We start from the raw sequence: 16,907 nt of genomic DNA, 5'->3' as shown, positions 1-16,907 counted from the left end.
ATGTTTTGTCCCCCCTCAGGAATCTGAAGAAGTGAAGTCTGTGTCTCTAGACAAACAGCTGAAGGAGAAGGAGACCCAACTGATGATGCAAGAGCACCAGAGGTCAGAGGAGAAAGAGGTCGGGGGTCACGACATTTGAACTTTCCTTTCAGTGTTGTCTCAATAAGTGTAGAGGGATAGAAGTCAGAATTACATTGTGCAGTGGAGTTCTGAAAATGGGAATGCAATAATTATTAAAGTGTCACCTGGAGTTGTTAAAGATCCTTCTTTTCCTTGAAAATTTGGCCTCATCTGACTTTATTGGTAATAAAAAGGACCATGAAGGGTCCGATTTTTGTCAGCATTTGTTCAGCTCACCATTTTAGCTGGAATAAAAGATTTCTTACCTTCTCCTATAGGTACTTGAGAACCTGAAGAAGGAGCTGGATGCTCTAAAGCAGAAGTATAAAGGACAGCTGTCAGAGAATAACTCACTCAAAACCAAGGTATGTCTTGTACATTATGAGTGACAATCTAGAAAACATGTATTAAATTCTTATGAAGGAAGGTATGGCGTAATGGTAGGGTGTTTGGTCATTAAACCCAAAGGTTTGGGATCAAATCTGACAATATGTTACTGATCTTCTGCCCTTGGGAAAGGCACTTGGCACAACTTTCCTCACTTCACTGATACTGGATACTATTGATAATACAAGCTGGACAGATTCATTTGATCCACCCGCACTGAGACAGACCCCAACTCTTTTCGATAAGTGCAGCGGGTTCTTGTAACATGCTAAAAGTGTGGCTCTTAGCCTTTACATGCCGTCGGAGAGGATGTCCATTAATCAAAGCTACATAATCATTTACACCTATCAGTTAGCTAAATCATTATAGATATAAATTTACTGTCCAAAAGCCACAGCATTGAGGCCTACAAGGGATTCAAACCCATAACCCTTAGATTCTAAGTCAATGACCCTAACTATAAACTCATGATTGGTCCCAGGTTGCCTGCTATGAGGAGGAGAGACAGAAGACAGAGGGGATGGTGAAACAGTACAAGGATGCCCTGGGGCAGCAGAAATCTGACAACATCGGCCTGCAGGAGAGGATGAGGCAGCTGCAGGAGCTGCAGAAACAGCTGGACAGGTGAGGACACCTGCACCTGTCACATGCACCTGTCGTAACCTTTGCATATTCGTTTTGCCTGTTTGTTTGTTTGTTTGAATGTTTGTCCTTAGTTAGTTGATTGCAGTACTTAGAGTGTTTGGTTTCCACATGCTGGGCAAATTGGGCGCACTAACAGGAAGTTAGGCCAAAGGTCCCAGATAGAATAGGTTATCTCATTTCCTGTCATCAAGTTGTAAGCATGTCTGTTGTCTTTCAATGAGAAATTCTGACAAAAAATGTACACAGCTCCAATAGACTGATCCCATAGCCCTTCCCACCTCCAATTAAGTGTATCCATGTACAATGTCAAAGTGTATAAATGTATTAAGAGTCATTGCACGAGAAAACCAGGCAAAACCAGGCAGAGGCCGGAAGATGGGGGTCGGCCAAATCGACTCAAACTTTTTATGTGTGATAGGTATGTGGAACTATGAACAGCCATATAGTTAAAACCCTCCAGCTATTTTTCGTTATGGCGTTCTGGGACCCCCCTCAGGGACCCTCTAAAATCCAACAATTTATGCCTGAAATTTACTGAAATTTCGATGGCTATTCTGAAAAATCTGATTAAGGTACGAACAAAAGTTTTACATTTCCATATAGCATAGACTCTTAAGTGTTACAGACCAAAAGTTGAAGATGGTACATTAAAGTTTAGAGGGTGTGCTAGGGGGTTACCTGGACCATTGAAAGCAGAATTTTTGTCACTGTAAATTTTAGTCATTTTTAAGGCGCAATAAAATCTATACCCAGCGGGTCTGGTGAATGGTTTTAATGTTGATAGAGAGAGGAACATCTACTTATTCAAAAACAATCGTCGTCTAATTGGGCCATACATAACGTGAGCCGTGAGAGGGGGGTCTTTATGGGGATTTTTCGGGTTTTGGTCTTTAGTAAATCGGGTGATTATATTACTCCATGGGGGGTAAGTCATGGCGAATGTTTGCGAAGTTGTTTGTGAACCATGCATAAGTGTCCAAATATCATGACTGATTGGTAATATTAATTTGGGCTCCATATGGGGGATTTGGGGATACTATAAAAGGCATTGTGCTGATGTTATACATTTTTACTGCTGCTTTTTAATGTTATTAAACTGGTATCTGTTCCTAAATTATTTATACATACCAGCTATGTTGTGCACAATGAGAAGGCTCTACATGGGGGTTACCAGGACTCAACAAATGTGATACCATTTAATAGAAAGGCCATGTGGATGCGGATATACCTAATGTAAATTTAAAAATAATAGAACAAGACCACAGCGAAGGTTAAGGTTAATGCTTTTGGGGATGGATAGGTGTACATTATACTTTTTTCATCAATACGGGTGCATTATAGGTACTGCTATAGACAAACAACATTACATCGGTGGTTTGTATGCCTGACTATTCATCATTCAGCACTATAAGGTCATGCTAATTTAGGGAACTGATGTGAGTATACGAATAAAGGAATGGCCGGGAAAAGTTGCCTTTATCACGTCAATATTCAATAAGGCTATTTAAATGATGACTACATGTACATTGTACTTTTTTTTATCAATTACGGTATACCATAGCGCACAGTTTAGGTTACAAAGTGCTGTACATCAATTGCTAGACATTCATTACCATAAGGACAAACCAAAAACCAAATCTATCACAAACCCTTTACATGTAGAACCCCTTTAGTATCAAGTTAACTGTCGAGACGCAAAATCAAACGCAAAGGACAGTTCACTTTTGTTTTAGTGGTGATATAGCACTTTTGTCAAAATTACGCTACGAAATAATAAATTAAAGTAACAAATTACAAAAATTACAGCCAAGCAGCTTACAATATTGTACAAGCCTTTCAGTAGCACAGAGGTAGCATGAAAGCACAGAATTTGTGGCCACTAACGTGGAGTCAATAAACTAAATTTAAATGGATAGAAGAGGAATGCGAGTGGCAGGCACTGCAAACACACTATATACCAGCATTGACTACATTCATCTTTTCATGAGTGAACTGGCAATAACCAACGGCCTTGAATCATTAAAGCTAAAGTAACTAAAACTTGTGTCAGGCCATTTTCTTCTGCCCGTCATAGGCTACATGACACTTCCTTTCCTACAGGTATTGGAAACTATCGTAGGCACATGCACATACATGTAGATCTTTGTAAAGGATTCGTCAAAGACTTTGCTTTTGGCTTGTGGTGTGCACCTCAATTATAAGCTTTTTTCATTGTCAGAAAAAAAGAAACGTTTAGATTTTAACCGTACTGTAATTCATACAAAGCAGCTACAAAATGAGCAAATATATGCCGTATATTGCAAACACATCGGCAAACGTGAATGTGTACTAATTACTTAGAATGCCAACGTCAATTCCAAGGTCAAACGAGAAGATGTGAAAGAATGAAAATCAAGAATCCGTTGTTTGGTATATCATACTCTGTGTGTTTTGTCATTTGTTCAGCTTTCCTGACCACACCACCTCACCATAATCGATGCAAATTTTTTTGGCAATTTTTTTTATTAGCCTACTCGCATCAGTACCCTAATCAGCATGACCTTATAGTGCTGAATGATGAATAGTCAGGCATATCAACAAACCATTTTTGTAATGCTGTTTGTCTTTAGCAGTACCTATAGTGCACCCGTATTGATGAAAAAAGTATAATGTACACTTATCCATCCCCAAAGGCATTAATCTTGACCTTCGCTGTGGTCTTGTTCTATTATTTTTAAATTTACATTAGGTATATCCGCATCCACATGGCCTTTCTATTAAATGGTATCACATTTGTTGAGTCCTGGTAACCCCCATGTAGAGCCTTCTCATTGTGCACAACATAGCTGGTATGTACAAATAATTTAGGAACAGATACCAGTTTAATAACATTAAAAAACAACAGTAAAAATGTATAAAATCAGCATAATGCCTTTTATAGTATCCCCAAATCCCCCATATGGAGCCCAAATTAATATCACCAATCAATCATGATATTTTGACACTTATGCATGGTTCACAAACAACTTCGCAAACATTCGCCATGACTTACCCCCCATGGAGTAATGTAATCACCCGATTTACTAAAGACCAAAACCCGAAAAATCCCCATAAAGACCCCCCTCTCACGGCTCACGTTATGTATGGCCCAATTAGACGACGATTGTTTTTGAATAAGTAGATGTTCCTCTCTCTATCAACATTAAAACCATTCACCAGACCCGCTGGGTATAGATTTTATTGCGCCTTAAAAATGACTAAAATTTACAGTGACAAAAATTCTGCTTTCAATGGTTCAGGTAACCCCCTAGCACACCCTCTAAACTTTAATGTACCATCTTCAACTTTTGGTCTGTAACACTTAAGAGTCTATGCTATATGGAAATGTAAAACTTTTGTTCGTACCTTAATCAGATTTTTCAGAATAGCCATCGAAATTTCAGTAAATTTCAGGCATAAATTGTTGGATTTTAGAGGGTCCCTGAGGGGGGTCCCAGAACGCCATAACGAAAAATAGCTGAAGGGTTTTAACTATATGGCTGTTCATAGTTCCACATACCTATCACACATAAAAAGTTTGAGTCGATTTGGCCGACCCCCATCTTCCGGCCTCTGCCTGGTTTTCTCGTACAATGACTCTTAAAAACATAGAAAATGGAAACTCTGAACAGACATGCAGCCATTCTGTCATTGGTCAAGCCCCTAATTGCCATGCTGTCATTGGCTAAACTGCTAATTTTGATAGACAGTCAGGATTTGTTTTTGCATGCACTAAGCATACAGCTACTTATCTTACTTGTCTCTCATTTTCAAAGCAAATAGTAAACTATTGACAACTCTTAACCCCTCCCCCTCCCTCTACAGTACCAAACAAGAGAAGGGTCAGTTCCAGGAACAGGTGCGGGAGCTGCGGTCAACCCTGTCTGACCAGGAGGCCTCGGTCACCACCAGCAGGGCGCGAGAACAAGAGCTGCTCGTCTTCACGGAAAAACTCACAGCAAAGAACACACAGCTCACTACAGAGAACAACACACTACAAACTAAGGTATGTGACGCGTGTATTAGTTACATTGTCTTTGAATAGGTCGACTCTTTTGAACATAGTCTTTATGCCTTTGCCAATAAGGTTTCAGTGTTGGTGCTGTTTGTCTGTCTGTCACATGTGTGTTAGTGTGTGTGTCTGCTGTGTTTGTGCCTGTATGTGTGTATGAGTGCATCTCTGTATGTGTGTGTGTTTGTGCTTATGAGTGTGTATGTGTGTGCATGTATGTGTGTGTGTTTGTGGTGTATGTGTGTGTGTGTGGTTTGTGTGTGTGTGTGTGTGTGTGTGTATGTGGTGTGTGTGTATGTGAGTGCGTGTGTATATGTGAGAGTGTGTGGTGTGTGTGTGTCAAAGGACACATGTGAATCAAAACCTTATCATAATAAAAAAGATAGATTTCCAAGTGCATGTTTTTGACCTCTGACTTCTCTTCTTGCTCTGATCTTTCATCTTGGCTTTACCAAGCTTGATCAAGAGGTAGGGACTTCTTAAGTTGTCCTTCCTCCTTTTCTCTCTATCTGTCATTCTAGCTCTGTTGTTAGTCTCGAACTATACGACCTTTTTTGTTGTTGTTTACACGCATGATGTACTCTTCTGTACCGCAGGTCAACAACCTGTCATCAGAGCTGAAGGGTTTGAGACAGACTCTTGAAGAGTTAAAGGCTGAGAAAGAAAAATTGGTAACTTAGGTTTTTCAACTTTTGTCTCCATGTACTTTTAATCTATGGACCTGCTCTCCCTGTTCAGACAATTGCTACGTTGCTTTTCTTGATAAACAAAACAGATCAGTTGTATTAAGAAAATATCTCAAGAATTATTCTTCATAATTATTCAATTGAAAAAAGTGTGCAATGTGTATATTATGTGTTTCTTCCAGAGCAAAGACTTGGCCGAAGAGCGAGATTTACGGGCAAGGGAAGCGGAGCTCCTAACGCATCGACTGTCAGAGAAAGCAAGAGCTGGTACGTTCTGTAGTCATTGTGTATAATTCGAAAAGTTGTGGATGAATCCTTATCAGTGTTCTTACCAGGATTTTTACAGTGTAGGGGGTATCTTAGTGCAGTAGAGCAATGTGGTAAGCAATGCAGGCATGAGGATCAGGCTTTTAGACAGGCATGCGTCAACGCGTCATCTGGACGCACTTTTCATAGAATAACAAGAAATTTGATGCCCCTGGACACCCTATTCTGGGTAGAAAATCATCTGACAAGCATGAAATTCTGATTTGACCAGGGATGCTACCAGGTCATTTGTGGTCAGTCTTCTACTGTGACATCTGTAACAGTATTTTTGCCTCTAGGGATACCTTAGAATGCACTGTTTTAACTTAAAATCATCAAAAACTCTGCACCATGGAAGGTGGATGCCCCCAGACCCCCCTACAATAGTCACTTACCGCGACTCACCAATAAATTTGGACTCCCTATTATAAAAACCTAAAAGCCTGATGAGGATTATAGGGTGTCTGGGGGTATCCTGCCTGGAAAATTTTTAAGTTCATATTAATATCCCTAAGACACACTCTGGTCAAATTTAGTGGTATAAAAGCAACATTTATTCCTTCAAAATTTAAGTTAAGAAGAGTCCCATTTGCTGGTTGAAATATGGCATAGTGGCTCAAATCAAAGCATATTGGTCCATGTCAAAGCATAGGGGTCCAAATCACAGCATAGGGGATCCAAATCACAGCATGGTCTGAAATGGCCTTGCATGAACACTGCTAATATGTTATTTGGTGGTGTGTATGTTAGGGGTCAGGAAATCAAAGAACAAGTTTGATTATTGACCTCCTGAAACAGATTTCTTGGTTTTGATATCTCATTTTGCCATGATTTTGTGTACTTCTCCAGTTGAACAGCTGACCATCCAAATAGAGGACCAGAAAGACGAGATCAAGACTCTGAAGAGAAAACATCAGCAGGGGGTCAAGGTAGGTCAAGGGCCAAGTAAGGTCATGCTACAGGTCATAGGTCAATTAGTGTAGTTCATTGTACACATGCTTGACTAAAGGACCAGAAAGAACTCAAGTTAGTATTTATTTGGTCATGTGCACAACATTTGAATGTACTGCACCCACCAAAACTTCATTGTGCCAGAATCGTGGTAGTTTTTTTTAATGATTCTATATAATCTACATGTATGTTGTAATTGATATATTACGCCTGTGACTTACCTCAAATGAAATTGTTTTTCAGGATCTGACAAGACAACTGCAACAGGCAAAGAAGTAAGTTCGTTGCAAGCCTTATTTACAAAAATCAAGCATGATTGTGTGTTTTGTATCTCTAACTGCTATTTGGAAATGCCTCTTCCTATTTACAAAGAAATGTCATTCTAGTTCAAGCTCTTCCTTTGACCCCATTACCTGGAATGTCTATAAGGGTTGATAATTGATTTATTCTACCAACTCTGAACTTGACTTCCTGTCACTCCCGCAACTCTGCCCTCCACTTCCTGTTACTGTTGAGCGACACATCCTCATATATAAAATATGAAAATAACTGGAAACACAGACAGACACACTGAAAACAAAACCTCCATACACGAAAGTAACAATATCGTAATATCTCATATTACAGAAAACTGGAGGCCATAGAAGCCAGCCAGAATGAAGGAAAAGAGCTGAGCTCTAGCTCAAGGGCCAGCTCCTGCACCTCATTGGACAAGGTGTCGGCCAATGGCATGCCTGTATCCGGTAGTCCACCTGTTCAAAACACAGCTTCACATGCACACAGTAGTGAGGAGGACAATGTGCCAACTGTCAGCTACAAAGGGCCTTCTGTAAGTACCGTAAGTCCTTTTGTTTTTGCAATGGTGGTAATTTGCAGTAGGAGGGAAAATGAAAGTGTTTTGAATCTGTGGTGAAAACAAATGGTGTAAAGTAGTATATATTAAAATTGCTGTCAATTTCTTCCATCCCACTCATTGTTTGATAGCCCATGTTGTTAATTTTCACTGTTAAATCTTAAATCTTGTGAAAATACATTTTCATCATGTTGAGACGTTAAGGTTTTTTGGGGTGGACTACAATGTAAGTGAAAATTTTTTCAGTCTCAACAAGGAAATTTTTTACCCGTGTGGGTCAAGTATGGATCTTTGAGGTACCCCGTATGATACTATCATGGTTCATAAAACCACAAACAAAAAGAAACAGCGAAAATTTTTGAAAACTACAGCATAGTGCAATGCGATGTATAGGCTCAGTAATAGATTTTTGAGAATAGTGCACATTTTTTCCCTTCCTTTTATAGGCACCAGAACAAGAGGACCCCTACCCCAACATCGACAAGTCTGTCCTGGTAGAGCGAATCCTGAAGTTACAGAAGGCTCACGCTCGCAAGAACGAGAAACTTGAGTTCATGGAGGACCACATCACCCAGATGGTCGACGAAGTCAAGAAAAAGACCAAGTAAGTCCATCTGTGTTTAAACTTAGCAGAAATTCTTCTGATGCAAATTTGAACAGATTTCCCGCAAAGAAATTGTACTGAGACAACTCTAGTCTTTGTCATTAGGAACGAGCAATCTACTAAATGTGGTGTCACTATCTATGCAGATAGAACATGTGGTTCGGTGAGCAGTTGATCATATATTGTACATTGCAGAAAGTCTATGGGGCCCCCATTAAAGGATTGTTTTAAAGCCATGAAGTATGTAATATGGAGAATCCAAAGATTGAAGTTGTGCAGTCAAAATTTTGAGAAAATATAATTATTGTGTTGAAAGTCAGTGTTCAACTTTGATTCAAAGTGACTTTTGTTGTTGATTATGATGCGGTCTTGCTATGTCACAAATGTCCCTATGAATGTCACAAAGAGTAAACACTTACACACACAGTTCCCACACACTAATACACACTTCCCACAAACACACACGCACACACATGCACACACGCGCACACATAAGTATGTCATATACAATGCACATGCACACACACTAATGCACATACATGTACTTCTCCAACAATTACACACATACACTGTACTTACCCACACACCAATACACACCAACACGCACACACTCAAATACACACTTCACACTCAAACACACACACACATTTCACACCTGCGCTTACCCACACACACACCACCACATCCTTGATTAATTCCTGCCCCCAATCTTGTTTCTCCCAGAATCATCCAGATGTATGTGATGCGGGAGGAGGCTGGCACTCTTTCCACTGAGTTCATGGATGACAATAAGGTCAGGCTTTATCCCGAATATGCAAATCAGAGATAAATTTGCATGGCAAAATGTAACCTTTATAATACCATGATATTTTGGAATCCCTTTTGTCTCTTTCCAAACCCCCATTTTGTCATAACTGGCATGGACATCATCATCATCGTTGCGGGCTACTTGCCCGGACCAGGTCCACTCTCTCCTTCCAAACGTCTCTGTCCCCCATAGCGTTCTCTAAGTCCTCAACCCGCAACACCACATCACGAGCAAGCATGGACATAAAGAGATGTTTTTTTTGATAAAGCTAAGTCTAACAGCTTCTTTTTTAAGGCTCACTATATAAAATATACATTCTAGTTAATATTGTTTAGAATGTATATCGAGATGTACTCACAAACGGTATTCTTTTTTTATTAAAAAAATGCTTTCTACGTTTTTGCAATTCCACGGCCAATGCATTTTTTTCTGGTGCATCCACACATGATGTAGTAGTATGAATTTCCAGTAAGGGTGAAATAATGCTTTCATTTAAGTAACTTCATGCTCTGTTCTTCCTCTCCCTATTCCTGCTGCATCAGACCAAATTTTTGGTAAGTCTGGCATCAAGTAACGGTTTGCGAAGGTTACCGGTGTGACTAACATCTCATTTGCATGTTGTGTGAGTTACGTAATTTCAACTAACACCTACTTTTCACTAGAAGCTGCAATGACCAAACAAACAAATATGTGACAGTGTGCTTGACAGATTTCATAGATAATGACCAATTCTTTAACATGTTTTGAAAATATTTTTACATGTTTGGTCGCTGTAGTGGAAATCACCTCATTCCGTGTACACAGAGTGACTGTGCTTGTTATTGGAGATGACCGTAACATTCTGACATGGCCTTCCCCACCCCCCTTCCCACTTGCAAGTGTCTTACAGTTACACCCCCTTTTCTTTAGGAGCTGCAATTGCTGAATGGCCGTAGATTTTGCAAGATAGCTCAACAAATTTCGTAGATAAAGTTTGTTGAGCTTGTTAGTATCCCCCTGCACACCTTTCTTCAAGCATTTGCATGAATTTGGATGCCTCAAATTGTTTTTTTTTTAATTTTATGGATGACATCCTCTGCAGACTGCAAAAATAATGATATAGGGCAAAAAAAACAAGATGGGTAAAAAAAAACAAGATGGCGAGATTTTAAAAATAGACACCATAAATGTTGAAACAAGAGTTGAAATGACAAAACAAGGTAGCACTGACAACAAACCATTCATTCCTGTATTCAAGACGTGAACTAGCGTAGCAAAAGTGACACTAGTGTAGTAGACTGGTATCACTTACCAACATGACCACTACACTCATGACTTCCATAGTGGTGCCACTTTTACAACTATCCAGCTGGTTTCACTTCTATAACTATTAGTATGGCTACCTGGCTAGTGCCACCTCTACAAGTACAATCATTAGGCTAAAACACAACATACGTTCCCATTTTGGTACTTTCTCGTCATGTTGACATTTCTGAAGAAGAAAAAAAAATTCTTGTTTTTTTCTTCTGAAATCAGGCGAAAATTAATGAGCGCGCGGATGTCATCCATAAAATTTACTTGCTGTGGCCTAAGTAATTATTACTAGACATTGTACTGTATTTAGTACATGGACATGGAACTACATGTTTTCAGTGGACAGGTGACCACCAAAGATAAAACCTCCTCAAAGATTTGTAAGATTTACAGTATGTCTTTTTTACCCCTAGGCCCGCATGGCGAGGAAAGGCGGCATCATGGCGTCGCTGTACTCTGGCTCGCCGCACGACAGCGAGATGACCTTTGACCTGTCGCTGGAGATAAACCGCAAGCTGCAAGCCGTGCTGGAAGACACCCTGCTGAAAAATATCACCCTCAAGGTACATTATACACTTCTGATATATGCTTATTAGGGTGGGTACCGGTACAGAAAATTCAGGTCCAGGTCCGGTTCAGGTCCAAAGGATTAGGTCCAGGTCCGGACCTGAACCTGGACCTGATGCAGTATGACTCACTCCAATGGTCCATTTCACTACAAAGAAATCTGTTTGGTGGAGTTTTAGACTTACACTGGCATTTTAAAATTCTACAACACTAACTGCACCGTCCTGTACAATTGGCTGTAAAAACTCTACTCTACTTCACTCTTGTTATTTTCTTTCACCTGCAAGCGCCAAAACGTGTGAATGCCTGATAAAACAATCTGTTAATTTTCTAATCGGTCCAACATCTGGTCCACCTAATTTTTTCAGGTCCGGTTTTTCTGGACCGGTCCAATAGGAAAAAACGGTTTTGTACCGGTACGCTGTACCGATACCCTGCCCTAATCCTTATACGCCTGTGTGGTTTTTATTTGAGATATAGTAGAAGCCGTTTAATTGCACACCACCTTTTCCAGCACGAAATCCAGCGTATTTTTCGTGCAATTATCCAGGTGGTGCAACAATGCAGAGTTATCCATCTCATGATCTGGACCGCACCGGTTTGGGATTTTTTTATCCCGTGCAATGAACAGAAGTGTGCAGTTATCCGTTGTGCAATTAACTGGCTTCTACTGTATTAACCTCCAAGTGGTAATTATTGAGGCCACCCCTCACATACATGTAATAAGATATACAATGTGAAAGATGAAGGTATATTTTTTTATTTGTGTGTATGAGTCTATGCCGCAATAATTTAAGAACGTCAGAATGAATTGCGATGATATTTGGTTTTTGAGTAGTTGTCGTTAACACAAAGGTTGAGGTCAACTTTGGGCCCTCTAGTGACTGACTTTGGTACTGCACCAGATCTTGTTGGCAATGTGATCATTTTATTCCCATGTACAAAGAGCATGTTACTGGTAGGTCAGTTTGTTTGTGTGTGTGTCTGTGAGAGAGGTTGGTTGCTTGTGTTTCCATAGAATAATTGTTGTAACTGGCGTTATTCTTGTTCTTTTCTACAGGAAAACTTGGAGACACTTGGAGATGAAATTGCCAGACTAACAAGAGAGCTGGCAACTCTTAAATAGATACAGTAGTAGTTTCTTCAAATTAACAAACCATTAGGTATTCTCTAAACTTAGTATTTAGTGAATAGTAAGTAGTATTTAGATGGGGGAAGTATCTCATGTGGGAGGGGTGATCTGTAAACAAATGCTAGACATATTGCTAAACATTTTGCAAAATCTGTACTTTTGGTACTTTTTGACAGCACTACTCGAAAATTTAACATATGATACTGTATCTCCATTGAAAACGTAGATATATTAGAAACAAAATGTTGAAAAGTCAAGAATATCATAAAAATCACTTTGTGGATTTGGCAATGGTGACAATGACAATGCCGAGATAGTTTCCTGTATAGCCAACTCAAATTCGTGAAATAGTACCCCGTTATCATTCATTTTTCTATTCTTACTAAAAGTGACATTCCTAGAATTTTAGCTTGTTTGTGTCCCAGCATTTTATATGCACAACCCCACAGAAAACACTGTTAGAAAGTTCTCAGGCTTATTTCTACTAAAATTAGCCATTTTCATGGTTCTAACTGTACAGCTACAGCAAGATGCATTGTGGGTAACATGTCAACGGTCAAGGTCTCTAAGTTGTAGAGATGCATTGTGGGTAACGTGTCAAAGGTCAAGGTCTCTAAGTTGTAGAGATGCATTGTGGGTAATATGGCAAAGGTCAAAGCCCATAAGTAGTAAACAGTTCTTGTGTAAGTAGACCATACTTCATATATGTCCAGGCACACTTTGTTTCAGGGCATTCACCTTTGACATATTACCCACAATGCAACCAACTGCTCATGCACAGTTTAAACTATGAACAGACTTTTACCACCAATACCAGCATTCTACAAACTTTAACAAACACAAAGTGTTATTGTAAGATGTGTAGATGGTTTCCTGATTTCATAGGCTACATAGTAATTAGTGCGCTGTGTAGAAATATGTATTGTAGAGGGTTGGAGGGGAAGGGATTGGGTTATGATTGGATGGGAAGTAGACTAGTTTTTATTTGCTCTCCAAGCAGAGGTTAGGCTCCGGCTCAAATGTTTTTTAGGCATTTTTATCCCATCCGGGAGACATCAAGATTTCAGTACAAAATAGAAAGCCTGATAAAAACGTCAGAGAAAAAAAGGCCGGAGCCTAACCTCTGCTTGGAGAGTAGTTTTCATTATATATTCTAGCTCCAGATGACTCCACCAATTGCATCCCTTTCCAAATATTCTGGAACCCGTTGATAAAGAAACGTTTGGCACTTGAATATTCACCAAAAATACAGGCAGGGGCAAGACTACTATAAAAGGGAAAATGTTCATGGTCGTTTTTGTGCGCAGTTTTTGCTTTAACTTGAAGTTCCTCGCTGCAAAGTTCAAACCAACGCCAGCATTTTCCGTTTTGCAGCAAAAGCCTGCATGGCAGGTTCAAATTCAAACTCAAAACTACTGCAAAATGCTCCATTTTTCATAATTAAAGCCCCAAAAACATTTCACCTTTTACAGTATTCTGTGACGAGACTATAACAGGTGCAAAGCAGAGCTAGAATAGAATGTATATCAAGTTAGAAGTTAGTGGTAGATTTGAAGTGTACTCAAACACAGTACACTTTTCACCTTTCTGTTGTGCCATTTCTGTAGGTACCTATGCGATATATTACAAAGGCAATGTACATATTATATTATTATTGATAGAAATGTTGTATAGGTTGATGAGGTCAATGTGGAATGTGATGTGTACATATTTTGGGGATCTTGTAAATTATAGTTAAGAAAGAAATATGTGGTAAAACAAAAGATGCTACCAGCAAATAAATTGTGGATTAATGTTGAACAGTTGTCTTCCGTTTCCTTTGTTCAATGTAAGAAAACTATTATGTTCACATTGCAGACCTTCTACCTCTGTGTGTTTGTGTGTCTATTTTTGAATACATATGGTCAGCATAACTTAACCCTATGGGGGAGGGGTGTGTGGCACTGTGTGCACTAATTCCAATCTTACAGGTAGCGGAATTCTGCACAAAGTTCGAGATATTTCTCCATACGATATTCGGTTTTACATTTTCTGTAAAATCTAAGCTTAAGCTTGCCAGTATTGGTAGACAAATTATGACAGAAATAATTGGCAAATATTTTCCCAACCGCAGAACAATGCGGCCGAATGTAGCCAAACTCCCCTGCTAAACCTACTTCCCTATAGCCCGCATAGTCAGCCTGCCGGAGAATATACGGGTTTCAAAGCCGGTGCTTTTAAGACGATAACAACTCTGTCATGCCAGACGAGTTATTATGAAGGTGACATGCAGATGGTCGTCAAAACGTTTAAAGAAGAGGACCTTGTTCAAATGTCAAGGTTTTAACACCTACGCTAACTCCCCCATTGTTTTTCAGGGAACTATACGGGTGCTTTTAAGACGATAACAACTCTGTCATACCAGACGATTATCACTGGACTGTGAACCACGCTTTACACAACTTTCTTGCAAAACAATGGGATTAGCGTAGGTGTAATAAACCTTGGCATTTGAACAATGTCTTCTTCGTTACACAACCCTCCTTTAGCTTCAGTAAACGTTTTGACGACCATCTGTCACCATCATAACTCGTTTGGCAAGACAGAATTTGAAATTCGTATACTGGTATAGAAGAACTTTATTGCTCGACATTTGTACATGGTACAATGTATGGCAACGACTGCTACACAAAGTACAAAATAGGTGTATAGAATAAGACTTAATATCCTAATTAACATAACAAGAAGGGCTAACACAAGTCTTTGATATTGCGTTACAATCAAGTTGGGCTATACATGAGTTTCATTACTCTTTCTAATAGCAAAGCAGTCTTTGATATTTGCCTATCTTTGCATTATGGGAGTTGTACGTGGCATCCAAAGATATATACAAATCTGTCTGTAGCATTGAGTCTCTTGAAGTCTGCTGTACTGGATTCGAGAAATGTGAATAGCTCATTACGTACATGTAAAATAGCGCATCTAGAACGTATAATCGCAGCCAGACTAACTATGCGGGCTATATATATAGGGAAATAGTTTATCAGGGGTAAGATTGATGATGAAGCACCTGCTAGTTCAGCTGAACTGATATCGCTCTAAATTTAAATTTAGGTGCTACCTAGTCTCCAAGCAGACCCTACGGTGCCTTAGAAATAGTATCAAAGCTGGCAAGGGACTTAGTATAGCGGCACCAGGTGCCCGTTTGACTCCCTTTGGCCAGCTATCTCCCTTTGGCCGGCTATACTCCTTTGCCAGCTTTGATACTACATGTACATGTGTATCTCTTTAGGGTACCGTAGGGTCTGCTTGGAGACTAGGTGCTACCGTTGCGTTTTGTTAACGACACACAAAATATGTGTGCATAATCAAAAGAATAAAGTTGCTCTGGGTGAAGATGATCTAGCATTTATTTGGATTACTATTATTGCATTTGTTTATGTATGTCATAATGTTATCGACTGGAAAACAGCTCAGACGGTGGTACCATTTTAGAGAAGTTTTGTTTTTAGAATTTTGTCCCGTATATTGTAGAGAGAGCACATCACTCAGCTACGACAACGTTTACAAGATATATACGTGCAAAATTGGCATTCCTCTATTCGAAACAATTCTAAACTCTCCTCTCTTTGTACATTGAACAAGCATCACAAGCAAGAAAATTACATTTCAACCATAAAGAGCCTTGACGTTCGTAGGGCAATCACACAATTCAGAATTGGCTGTCACAAATTAAATATAGGAACCGGGAGATTTAAAAAAAATCCCTATCGACCAGAGGGTGTGTCCATTCTGTCCAGAGCTAATTGAAGACGAATATCACTTTATTGTTGTATGTCCTAAATATTCTGATATACGAAATTCTCTGTACACAAGGCTGTCATCTTATACACAAGGATTTATCACAATGGACCTGTGCAAATTCAAATGCTCATGACATGTGACAATCCCTGCATGACAGATATAGGAAAATATATTAAAGAAAGTTTAGACATTAGAAACTCCTCCAATGATTGTAAAAGCCACCAATGACTGTAAGAAACTTATCCCATGCTACAACTTCAGAATTAGTTAGATATGTAGATGTAGATGCCATACTTTGTACCACGTACAAGTGTTGTGCAATAAAGCTATCTGTTATTAATGGTTGGAAATTTAACTTTCTACCCCCAGCGCAGAAGTAGGCATAGCTCAACAGGAATCTAACGAAGAGTTCCGAAAAAGACCCCTTCACACGAGAATAAGAATGAACCGGAAATCCGTAAGAATAAAATAAATTCTTTGTATATTCCTGAGAGCTCGTAGTGCATTCTAGAAATTCTCACTGCATTCCAGATATTTGTGCCTAATCAGTAATCTTGTGGCCGTCCCGAATGTTTTTGTCAGGCTTAAAATTTTTTAGGTGCTTTTGAAGTGGAGAAATATCGAACGGCATTTAAAGTGTGTTCTTACTGCAGTATGACAGCATTCTACGGTATTCCAACATCATTCGAAACATTCTATCTCATTCGATGGAGAACCAAAACAGCAAACCGCTTAAAATCCT

At 39.4% G+C, this 16,907-nt stretch overlaps 1 protein-coding gene across 2 annotated transcripts in view; it reads left to right on the top strand.

The window, feature by feature from the left end:
• LOC118413451 (coiled-coil domain-containing protein 186-like) overlaps positions 1–12,828 on the top strand; it is a 28,420-nt gene extending 15,592 nt beyond the window's left edge. Inside the window, exons 9-22 of one of the 2 annotated variants that reach the window (XM_035816835.1) lie at positions 20–118; positions 399–485; positions 989–1,131; positions 4,996–5,176; positions 5,779–5,853; positions 6,051–6,135; positions 7,024–7,103; positions 7,369–7,400; positions 7,753–7,954; positions 8,425–8,582; positions 9,306–9,375; positions 9,933–9,944; positions 11,097–11,246; positions 12,311–12,828. In XM_035816835.1, coding sequence (XP_035672728.1) covers positions 20–118; positions 399–485; positions 989–1,131; positions 4,996–5,176; positions 5,779–5,853; positions 6,051–6,135; positions 7,024–7,103; positions 7,369–7,400; positions 7,753–7,954; positions 8,425–8,582; positions 9,306–9,375; positions 9,933–9,944; positions 11,097–11,246; positions 12,311–12,376 — 1,440 coding nt within the window. In that variant the 3' untranslated portion in view covers positions 12,377–12,828. The remainder of the gene's footprint in view (positions 1–19; positions 119–398; positions 486–988; positions 1,132–4,995; positions 5,177–5,778; positions 5,854–6,050; positions 6,136–7,023; positions 7,104–7,368; positions 7,401–7,752; positions 7,955–8,424; positions 8,583–9,305; positions 9,376–9,932; positions 9,945–11,096; positions 11,247–12,310) is intronic. The other variant, XM_035816836.1, reaches the window with a different exon arrangement.
• The last annotated feature ends 4,079 nt before the right edge of the window (positions 12,829–16,907 follow it).

The sequence above is a fragment of the Branchiostoma floridae genome, chromosome 4 (genome assembly GCF_000003815.2).
Source record: "Branchiostoma floridae strain S238N-H82 chromosome 4, Bfl_VNyyK, whole genome shotgun sequence".
In the NCBI taxonomy this organism is placed as follows: Eukaryota; Metazoa; Chordata; class Leptocardii; order Amphioxiformes; family Branchiostomatidae; genus Branchiostoma; species Branchiostoma floridae.
Note: the sequence above shows the minus strand (reverse complement) of the source record. Positions and strands in the feature narration are given on the sequence as shown.